The sequence below is a fragment of the Papilio xuthus genome, unplaced genomic scaffold, assembly GCF_000836235.2.
Source record: "Papilio xuthus unplaced genomic scaffold, Pxut_1.1 DF827756.1, whole genome shotgun sequence".
Classification (NCBI taxonomy): Eukaryota; Metazoa; Arthropoda; class Insecta; order Lepidoptera; family Papilionidae; genus Papilio; species Papilio xuthus.
Window position 1 is genome coordinate 4,813,766 of NW_013530893.1, and position 12,054 is coordinate 4,825,819.

Sequence of the window (12,054 nt, forward strand, 5' to 3'; positions counted from 1 at the left end):
AGAATGAATACTTTTTATATAATACTGATTGATATTACATTTACATTGAATCTTATGATTAAGAAATGGCGAATTCTATATATCATACAAAGAATCATTTTCTACTGTCTCCTATAATACTTTCATTTACAATATTATTTGGTATCGCGACGAGATGTACAATTCGATTCTATAATAAGATTTAAAACTTAACAAATAAATAAATTTCCCTTCACTTATCTTTTCGTAATTGGAATTTTGAATTATTAACCTAAATAATTTGAACTCATCTAACAATAGAAATCACAAGTAATATGTAGAAAATAACTCAGTCACATCTTTGGGAATAAGTAACGTAACAGATATTCGTTGAGAAACAACTAGGCCTGTCAAACTGTCGTCACCAAGTCGCGATTAGGTGACACTCAAAGTGATGCTAAATCTGACGTTCGTCTTGATGGGATAGGAACTCTCAGCTGCGCGGAACCTCGCCTCTCCAGTCTCTCCATCGCATCCAAATCAGATGCACTTCGCTTACAAAAACTACAGAACGCACAAGCCAATGTATTCTTGAACGCGTTACGAAAGTCTCTATTGAAGTACGCGTAGATGATAGGATTTAATGCAGAATTAAAATAACCAGTCCAAAACATGATCACAGTCACCACTTCGGGATATTCACAAGTGTCACATAAAGACGTTGAGACATAGAAAAGAAAGAACGGCAACCAACAGAGAATGAAAGCTCCCATAATGATGCCCAAAGTCCTAGCTGCTTTGTGTTCTCTCTTCATTTTTAATATATTCCTATCTTTGGTGGGTGTATTGGCATTAATATGTAGAGCACCATTCTTATCTCCAACTTCTCGGGAATGTCTATGCATCAGCATTGCGTTACCAGCTCTAGCATGTAAAGCTTTCTCTTGTCTGTTAGCCTCTTTAAATATTGCCAGATATGTGAATATCATGATCGTACAGGGGATCCAGAACGAGATCGAACTGGATATCACCGCGTATGGTTTGTTTACTTTGAATTCGCATTCGTTGAGTTCTCGGGTCAGGATATGTTCTTTCGTTGTGTACCAGCCCATAAAAATTGGCGCATACGATATCGTTATTGGACTTAGCCAAGTTGCTGCTAACATGACAAATGCCATCTGGAAAGTAAATGACTAAATTAATATTACACACTTAATTATCATTTGCCCTAGCACTGTCTTAATCTTGAAATACTTTAAAACATATGTAGAATAATATTGGTAAGTCACCCGTGACTTTGGGTTGGCTCTGATCCCCTCAGTGGTGACGCATATTGACCTGATGATGAATATTGGTATAAACGTTCGGGAGCTAGCAAGGCCCAGTTGCGTTTAATTTTAAAAAATTCTATGAAGTATTATAATCTTTCTAAATTCAACAAACCTTTTTTGTCATCTTTATTGGATATTTTAATGGTTTCACAATAGCGTAATATCTGTCAACTGATATACAACACAAGTGCAATATGGAGGTGGAGGTGAAATAGACATCCGAAGAGTTCCAGAGATCGCAGATGACGGGTCCGAATATCCACTCGTTGTAAAATTGTACGCTGAAGTTAAAGGGCATCACCACCATAGCGACTAGGATGTCGGCAAACGCGAGGGACACCACGAAGTAGTTGGTGATGACGCGGAGTTTCCTGCAAATTAGTTCCATTTGTAAAAAAAAGATTAGAATATTTTGTTTTTTGAAAAATATTGAAAATTTTGATAGATGGCAAACTTTGTAACAAACAGACGAACCTCTGCCTCATGACGCTGACGATGACGAGCAAGTTTCCGAGCACGGCTGCAATGACGATGAGTAGCAGCACTGCCGTGCGCAGCTTGAACATGACCACTTGCGGCCACTCATCCCCGCCCCCATCGGCCCCGCTCCCGCCGGCCGTCGCGTTGCCTGACTCGTTGCGGGACACGTTTACTTGATCCATAAGGGGCGGTCTGAATACATCACATATTGATTCACAAGGGAAAAAGATGTTAATAGTAAATTAAACACATTGGGATAAGAACAAGATAAATTAAATACTTTATGTAGCGTTAGATCTAATTTTAGGAATTTCATAAGTTTGATTTTTGACTAAAAATAAATTACTGACGCATAAATTAAAGTTCCATGTGTTTGAATTTAAAAACCAAATAAATCAGAAGTGTAATTTTACATCAAAACTGTGTTATTTTGTACTAAATTTTTTCTCGCCTTCTACAACAATTTCTTCAAATTCCCGTTCAAGCGTTTTCATGCTACTTCCAACATTATTGCAAGTGTCCATCAATCTTTATAGCATACCTAGAAAGCTTATGTTCGTCATAAATGTCAATGCCAACGAAGCCTAAATGTCAGTGCCCGACAGTGAGTTATAGACTGCACAGCAAATACTTCGAGGCTAACAATCAAGTAAGACCAGCTAATCATCATCATCATTTCTATCACAATTATTATTAAGAGAATATGATAATTTACGACAGATGTATATTCTCGGTCTTTTATCTCCTATTTAAGATGCCAGAAAATTAAACGATTTTGGGTACTTTTCACCATAATTAATAAGCCCATAATGCTTTATAACTTTACCTTTATCTTACTCGATTCACTTTGGTCTTATCTTCTCCATTTTTACAAACTTCTGCGCGTCTAAGTAAGAAAAAAATCCAAATTTCATTTTAACTAATTAATACTATTTAACTGTTGCTTCAATCGCAGGTGACTTTCTTCCATCTTTTTTTTCTTTACTGTTCCTGTTATGTGATTATTTGAAAAGATTTCATCGTACATCTTCAGTCGATTTCATTGTGTCAGAGTTTTCATTGTAGCTTCTTGCTTTAATATCTGAAACAAGACAAATATTTTTAAATCTATATATTTAAAAGAAAGTCTTGTTAGTTAAACTATTTATAACTCAAGAACGGATTTACCGATATACCTGAAAATTGGTGAGGAGGTAGCTTAGAGCCAGGAAACGGACATAGGATACTATTTTTTTTTTCGATTTTATGCCTTGAAGAGCTGCTGTTTATTTAACTTACTAATGTTATAAATGCGAATGTTTAGATGGATGTGATGAGGATGGATGGGTGGTCTACACTAATTAAGTTTTTTTACATATCCACGCGGACGGAGTCGCGGGCGGCAGCTAGTTTATACTATAATAAAATTCTTTGAAAAATCCAACCTCGCCAACAAAAAAGTGGGGTTAAAAGAGGAGAAAATAATAAGACGAGAACAAAAAGAGAACGATTAAATAAATGGGTTCTACTGTATCTTTTTTGGTTAATATATAATAGTTATGTTCATGTTAATGGAACAAATATTGTAGTCTTCTTAAATAAAAGCATTGCCATATGAATTCAAATTTAATCATCCAACATTCAAATGGTAAATAAATTTCCACACCTCAATACCAATAAAATCACCAATTCTAAAACCATTGTCAAAACATGTCAGATATGACACCGAGGTGCATTGTGTTACTAACGGGCCACATTAAACGTAGATATGAAATTGGCTGGCTTTTGTTAAACGGCATGTTCGTGCTGCGCTATCTGAAATGCAATTTGTGTCAGACATTAAATGCAAGCGTAGTGCTATAATAATTTAAACGTAATTGACGTAATTACGTGAGCAAATAGTCTATATAGTCTATACGATGCTATTCCTTTAATTTGTTCTTTTATGTTTTAAAATAGATATCGTATCTAGAAGTTAATATACATTTATCTAACGTTCTTACAGTGAAGGAAAACATGGTGATGTGTGAAGTCAACCCGTACTGGATCCGCGTGGTTGACTATGGCCTAGTCTACCCTTTTTTTCCCGAGAGGAATGCTTTATGCACACTCCCGGGGGGTCGCGGTAGTTATGTGGGATTCTCCTCCATAACGGAGGCATACCCACTAAACCTCTATGTTCCTCCAACGCATCGGGACAGGACCACGGACACGCTTTCGCTCTCGTCCGCGGCCCAGTCTGCGTCAGCTGCCGAGGCAGCTCCCTCTCAGGGGGGAGGTAGCCCTCAGTTGACGGTGACGGACTCCCCCGATGGCCTAGTCTACCCTGACTCGTGAAGGCTTCTGAGCCTTTCTGTGTTATAGTGAGTTGATTTGTATTACATTGTTATATTGACGTAGTGTCCTTGAACTTTCTTCTAGAAGGTCGATGTTAATAATTCAGATCGATGGCGGCGTCAGGTGCAGCCGAACCCATGACTACTGTGCAGCTATATATAGCTGCATTCAGAATAATAAATGTGACTTTCATATGTTTGAACTTCTAAATTATGTAAACAAAGGAACGTCAAACATACATACATGTAGATAGCATTTTCAATCATTATTATATTACTACTAGCTGTTGCCCGCGTCTCCGTCCGCGTGGTATTAAAACAAAATGTAATGAATAGCATGTCTGTTTTTCCAGACCTTGTTCTACATCTATGTCAAATTTCAGCGAGATTCCTTTAGCCGTTCTGGAGATACCTTAAAACAAACATCCAACCATCCATACGTCCCAACATTCGCATTTATAATATTAGTAAGATTTCATTTTCATTCATTTTGGAATTGTAAATCCAGACAGAAAAAAAAGTTTTTTTTTTCGAAAAAACTTAAAAGCTTCAGACTTTTAATTTCAAATGTTGCAAAGTGAAAATATTTTTACCACGAATTACCAATTTAAACAAAAAAAAATGGTTACGACAACGATTTCTTTGCGTTTGTCTAAGCTCCTACCCTAAGGGTTGAACCCTTCTTTGACTTACAAATGTATTTCATTGTTGTTTATTCAAGATTAGCATTTAATCTGAAATCACGTCCCGTCGTTTTACAAAAGAATTTTGTTTAACTTTGCATTTTTATTTCTTTTATGGATGGAGATGGTTGCCAATTTTTTTTGCTTGCGGACCATAGTTAAAGCTTAAATATTATTAAGATAAAAAAAAATATATTTGCTTTGAAAGGCCAATTCTTCAATTATTTTTTGTGTTAAGTAATAATTTATTATAACACTAATAAGATGTTTTCAGTTAAAATAATTTAATAAATGTTTCCTGATATTTCTCTTACTTAAATTTTCTTTAAAAATGTTTCACAAAAAAATCTTTTGAACACCGACAGATTTCTATAAAGGCAAGCAAAAAGCATCAATGTTTTTAATGAACATTACTGCATATATTATTGCTTTCGGCTTTTTCTACGAAGATTAGGAAAAGAATATTGTCTTCATGGACTCAAAATCAACATAAATTTAAAATAGGATAAACTCTCTAAGATATAACTCAACAAATGTACCTTAATATTGAGCAATAAATATTTCAAAATCTCTTATTTAACCTAAGGCAAACAAAATTTCAGACATTTCATAAAGCTCCGTACCCATGTTAATTAAACTTCGAGCAAAATTAACGCCTCTAAACGACGAAATTGATTTATCCCCAATAAGCTCAACTTTGTATAACGACTATCTTAATTTATTGTCTAAACGAGTTTTTAATAGTCATTTAAATAATTACTATTTAAAGTAATATATCAAATTAAGAATATTGTTTTGTTTTACAATAAAGAAAAGTTAAGACACTTAAACAATAGGCAGTTAATAAATTCGGTAAAGAGCGCTCGCCCGCGACATCTTCAGCGCTGACTGTACAGTCAGCTGCTTAAATATGTAGACATTTATAAATCTATACTAAATAGGCCTAGATTTAAGAATATTTATCCACATAGTTAATATGTAGTCTCACCACATATACATGTTTTTGACGATTATGTATATACATATTTTTGAAACCGTAAACCTATACAAGTATCTAATGTTTTATAAATGTATACTTATTTATGCAGCTGACTGTACATCTATAACACTTTAGGAAATAAAAAATCGACTATCATTTCACACTTCAAATTCCGTCAGTCATTTTAAGTTTACAGTAGGTCACAATTGCACAATTGCAGGAACAAAAATTCATGCCCACTGAAAACTGTCAGTCGGGCAAAACTTTATTGCAAAAGTCTGTAGTCAAATAACTGAGAGACACAATGCATAGAATAGCAAAGTAAGGAAAGCAAGTAGAGGATTTGCATACGCCGAAACTAAAGTCGATAACAGCAACAAACAATTTAACTTCTCTAAAGTCAATTTTAACCACATCTAAAATGCGAAATGCCTTTTGACTCTAAGTTATAGTAAAACTAGCTGTCGGCCGCGTCTCCGTCTGCTCGAAATAAAAAAAAACATAACTAGTACCATATTTGTTAATTCAGACTATGTTCTATATGTATGCCAAAGTCCATCGATATCCGTTCAGCGGTTCTGGAGATACCTTCAAACAAATAGATGTACATCAAGCCATCCATTTAAACATTCGCATTTTTAATATTACGAGTATTAAGATATACGTGGCCATAAACTTTGATTCTGACCAATCACCGTGAGATAACAATATTCCGAAATTTAGAGATTGGCTGAAGCACTTTTAACTATACAGTTTTTATGGCAAAATTTCTTTTTTACTTTAAATCTCAAAACAATTTGTGTAATGTAAACAATTTCTCCGATAGCAGTTTCTCAGCGAAACGGCCCTGTAATATCGAATGGCGTAATAAATAAAGATATCGACGCTCGCTACCAACCGCCTCGTAATTTTTCATCTATCCAAAACTCATTAAGGTATAAGACTTGTTTATTGGGTACTGTAAACGTCACCAGAATTTTTTATAATATATCAGTTGCATCTTAAGGGTTAACAGCCCATTTATACCCATAGATAAAAAAAAAATATTTTAGTTTTTTTTTGACATTTCCAAATTCTTGAATTTGCCGACTACTTTCAGTTACTTTTTATAGTCTGTGGCAAGGATAACATTATGTTTTATCGTTTCCCGTTTTTTTTTTATTTAATTTCGATGTAAAGCGGACAATAACTAGGTATTTTACCCTAAATTTGCGATACGAAAACTATATTCAATTCTCATCACAACCATAAAAGTCTATTAGTTAGTTTAAAATGATTGTTTTTTTAAATTATAAAACTGTCCGTTGCAGATAATAACAGTATCCAGTGACAGTTTCGTAAGAGCTATAACCGTTGTTCATACGTTGATATGGGTATTATGCGGTAATAAACAGGAACGCTTTATGCTTTACGTCGGACGTAAACAAGTGAATATAATTGGATCGGATATTACAACAATGATCTTGTTAAAGTTAAATCGGGCAACGTTTGGTAAGCTTTTGTTTGCTTTTTATTAGGGTGGAAATGTTTGATCAAATTACGAGCAAAATGTTGATACGTTAAGCCTTATTAGTTTTTTTCTCTAATGTACTTTACAAGTTTATCGTAGATTTGACATTTATATCTGACGAATTTTTTATTTTTAAATAACCAATACAATTGTTAATAAATTACTCTATAATTATTGCATTATTAATGTTTGAAATTTTTAGGAGTCTAGGCAATCGGTAAGCACTTCTCTAACCTTGTACGATCTTAGGCTAAAGACAGTCCTAACTAATTTAAAATTCACAGACGTTTTATAACGAACAATCTGAGTATACAGTATATGCAATAAAATTGGTAAGCGTAATGTCCATGGGTGTCGTTGATCACCACGGTGATCCCGCCGCTCCTTTGCCCGCTTCTCTTATAAAAAAAGCGATTAAACGAAAATAACCAAGAACAATGTCTTGCAATATCCAAAGCAATATATTTCATGGTAATAATAGAAGCTTTTAGACTAATTAAAACAATTGAAGACTTTAAAGACAAGCTGCTCTTAACGACCTCACTAAGTGTTCTTAATTAAAGATCACACAAATAGAAGGCTTTCATTCCAAGATGTTAGTGTACATTACAAAGCGTAAGCGGTAGCGATTTCAAAAATGTACCTCAAAATTCTACTTAAGGTATAAATTACTTTACTAGAAGTTTAATCTTTTGATTAACTATAAATTTGTAAAAATAACGTAGATTATAAAACGAATAATGTACCAATATGTTTTTCGATTTCCGATTTACATATATACATTTATCCGACGTTCTTACGGTGAAGGAAAACATCGTGATGTAACCTGCACATATCTGAGAAGAAATTCAAAGATATGTGTAAAGTCAACCAAACCCGCACTTGGCCAGCGTGGTTGACTATGGCCTAATCACCCGTAATTTAGGGTAGGCTCCGAGCCCCTCGTTGGGGACGTATAGTGAGCTGGTGATGAATGAATAAAACGAATACCAGGTATCCTGGTTCAAAAGAATATTACAATTAGAAATAATTTATTTCCTAAAATATTGAACAATATTGTAATTATAGGTTGCGGAAGCGTCCTGGATGCGGGTGGCACAAGATCGGTCATCGTGGCGATCTTTGGGGGAGGCCTATGCCCAGCAGTGGGTGTCTCATGGCTGAGTAGATAGATAGATAGATTAGATTGTAATTTCGATATTTTTTAATATGCATCACACGAATAGTCCTAACCGAATGCAGATCTAATAAATAAACAATATATTAATCTGAACTAGCCTAATACTCTCATGGAAAGCCTAAATTTTATAAATAAAATTCTAGTGTCACATTGCTAGTTACCATACACATCGGAAACGGCTTGACCGATTTTTTGAAACTTTATATGCATATTCAGTAAGTCTGACTATCAGCTACTATCAAGTTTCTTTTATTTTGTGTACCATAAAAGCTTATATTATTTTATTTGAAACGCCAATAGCCTAATGGTTAAGGGTGCGGATTCCCGTTCACCAGGTCGGGGGTTCGAATCCCACCATTCGACTATTATCGTAAACCATATCCTTGAACAAGGCTAGAGCTTAGTTCGAATGTTAAGTTAAGTTAAGTTATGCATAAGAAATATTAGTAAATATACAATTTACGCTAACACTCGCACCCCACCTTTTTATTCCCTTATTGTAAGAACCCACATTACGTATAGTTATAATTAAACGCTGTTACCACGATAACCACATGCTCTAAATTTAAATGCCTTTGAAGTATTTAATATTAAACATTAGTCTACTAATTATGTTTTTTTTTAATTCCGCGCTAACGGATTCGCGAGCTAATATGATATAATACGAAAAATTAAAGCTCCAATCTATCACTAATTTTACGAAATAAAGACTATGCTGTGACAACACAAGATTCCAACATAATTAATAAACTACGTGACATTTAATTAACTTATAGTAACACCGGTCTTGCAGATATTATCGTATATAAGCGACTTTGGCGCAGTCAGCGCGATTAAACGAGAAACTTTTCGTGTCGACGTCGGCTTGTTAAATCAACTGTAAGGAAAAGTGTGCACTATCAACTTGGGAAAAGTATTAGATTGTCACGTCGTCACACGTTACCAAGTAACAATACAAGTGTGACATGTTACCGTTAACAGTTTGTCATTAAAAAAAAGGGTAGACAAATATACCATGTAAATATCTTATTAATTTATAATAAATTAAGGTTTTGTAAATAAACTACCACAACTGTTTTGTAATTAATCTGTTACATTATTTTGTTATTTAAGACTGCTTAATTTTGCCAATACTTTTCCTTTTTCTTAAAATGTAAGCAGTGAGTACTTACCCTAAGTCGGCAACGCCTAAGATAGGGCTGTCACAAAACTCTATTATTTTTATAGTTGATTTTTCACGATTACCAAAATGATTATAATCCAACGTAAAGAAAAGGACTAGAACAAATTGCCAGTGTCAGTAATTCATTCCAAACACGACTCCGGGCCTTCAAGATTAGAAGATTGAAGTTGTTTGAGAGTTACACGTATTGAACTATAGTGTGTCATTTGTCGGAAGCTACACTATCACCGGATGACATAGGCTACATTTATTACTGAACTAGCTGTCACCCTCGATTCCGTCCTCACGGATTAAAAATAAAAACTTAATTAGGCTATGTGTTCTTTTAGATTATGTTCTACATCTATGCCAAATTTCAGCGTGTTCCATACAGCTGTTCTGTTGATACCTTCACACAACCATTCATCAATCCATCTAAACATTGGTATTTATAATATTAGTAAGATAGTAAGATTTTTTTAATTCCGCGCGGACGAAGTGATAAGCAATTTCTAGTGTAACATAGATATAAATGTTACTAGGTGACAACCCTAGCTCCCTCCACGTTTGGGGAACGACTAGAGGGGTTGAAGTTTATGGACCGAGTCTACGCCTATCTCGATATGAACTAACTTACGATATCATGCAAAGACTTGATAAGTTAATATATGAAAACGTAAATTTTAGGTGACATTTTATTACTGAATTTTACTAGCAGAGGTTTATATTGTTACTAGCTGTTGCACGCGACTCCGTTCGCCGCGGAATGTAAAGACGATGTGTTCTTCCAGGCTATGTTCTACATATGTGCTTAATTTAATTAAGTTCTGTTGAGCTGTTTGTAATATCTAAATATATTTAAAAAAATATATAACTTCTTAGTAAGAAATCTGCTGAGTTTTCTTAAAAAAAACTTAATCTCCTTTTCTAAAAATTGGAGAGTATAATAAAATATTATTCCCTTTTTCTACCAAAATTAAAAAGAAAATAATTCTTAAATTCAGAATAGCCAACACAAAAGAAATATACAAATGAGGCTTAAAAGAATAAAGCCGAGAAATAAAAGGGCCATTAGGCGATTCGTTTGTGGAATATATTTTTTTTTTATTTCGTAATAACCTGGGGCTCACAAAAATGTAGATTTGTACCTATTTGTTATTCCCTTGCGATATAAACCTAACACAAAGTTAATAGCGGCTCAATACTTTTCTCTCGTTTATCATCCAAGTTATTTACTTAGTTGTAACTTAGATTATAACATGAACTTTAATATAGAAGATAAAAAATATGTTTATTATCTTTAGTAACGATAATGTTAATATCGTTTTTCCCTTACTTTTTATGTTAATTAAGACGAGCGAAGATCCCTATTTTATCCTACATTACAGTTTTGTGGTACACTTTACTAAGAAACTATACTTCCGATTTGATTTTTAATATAGTAATTTCTATTTATTTCTAGATGTTTGTGAAAATCCTATTTAATAGAAAAAATAGGATATTTTATTTATTACAATGTTATTATATTTCTAACGCCATCTGTTAGAAAAATATATAACCAATAATTAAAACACAATTTTTTACTATATTTTACAAATTAAGACAAGATTATCTTTTGTTAGTTAATTTAATTATTTTTGTCAATTATTAAATAATAGGTTCCTATAGTTATTATATATCAAATGTATATAAACGCTTTGGTTGAGTCAATACGTACATACGTTAGTGTAGTGGCATAAGAATATTAAGAGTAATCGGTCTTTCAATCTATTTTGATTATATTTTAACACGTTTCAACAGACTTTCTTTACTTCATAATGTACACTAAATATTAAAAGTCAAAATGGATATTATTTACGTAATATTGCAATTAAATACTCGTAGATAGATTGAAGTTAAAATTTATATAACAAAAAATAAAATGCAAATCTTTAAATTTTCGTGTAAAATTGGAAAAAAATATTTAGGTGTTATAAAAGACGATGGAGCATTCCCTACGACCTTCGGTGTCTGGAATCCTATTGTTATGCTGCCGGCATCCCGCAATTTATGAGTTATGTTAGAAGGACAATGAGTCACGGAATATCTTGTTACCTATATTTTAATTATTTTGTAGTCGTATATAGTACTAGTTGTAGCCCGCGACTCCGTCCGCGCGGTATTAAAAAAATATTGTGCCTATGTTTTCTTACAGACATTCGCATTTATAATATTAGTAAGATTGTAGATGTTTGGAGGGATGATAACAATAGTGTTAACTTACTAGTTTACACTTTATTGTTTACATATTATTATAGAAATAATAGGATCCCAATATTCCGTGGAAATACATATAACAATATCTATACCACTTACCGTTGTTTTCTGAGACTAAAATCTCTGTATAAAACGTATCATCCTTGTATATCTTTGACAAAACAGAGATAACAATATGTATTTAAACGTAGATTTTAGTC

General features: G+C 33.5%; 1 protein-coding gene across 1 annotated transcript; it reads right to left on the bottom strand.

Annotated features, from left to right (window-relative positions):
• Nucleotides 1-213: 213 nt before the first annotated feature.
• LOC106116194 (octopamine receptor beta-2R-like) lies at nucleotides 214-2,846 on the bottom strand. Its single transcript, XM_013309949.1, has 4 exons — nucleotides 2,596-2,846; nucleotides 1,764-1,961; nucleotides 1,402-1,660; nucleotides 214-1,136 (listed from the first exon to the last, which is right to left on the bottom strand). The coding sequence occupies exons 2-4, from the start codon at nucleotides 1,949-1,951 to the stop codon at nucleotides 405-407; spliced, it is 1,179 nt and encodes a 392-aa protein (XP_013165403.1). The 5' UTR covers nucleotides 1,952-1,961; nucleotides 2,596-2,846; the 3' UTR covers nucleotides 214-404.
• Nucleotides 2,847-12,054: the final 9,208 nt, after the last annotated feature.

What these genes read in the sequence shown, in the direction of transcription:
- LOC106116194 (XM_013309949.1), bottom strand. Translation starts at nt 1,951, where the DNA reads ATGGATCAAGTAAACGTGTCCCGCAACGAGTCAGGCAACGCGACGGCC. An exon ending in GTCAGCGTCATGAGGCAGAG is followed by an intron (nt 1,661 to 1,763) that starts GTTCGTCTGTTT and finishes ACTAATTTGCAG; the next exon opens with GAAACTCCGCGTCATCACCA. An exon ending in CAATAAAGATGACAAAAAAG is followed by an intron (nt 1,137 to 1,401) that starts GTTTGTTGAATT and finishes TTTACTTTCCAG; the next exon opens with ATGGCATTTGTCATGTTAGC.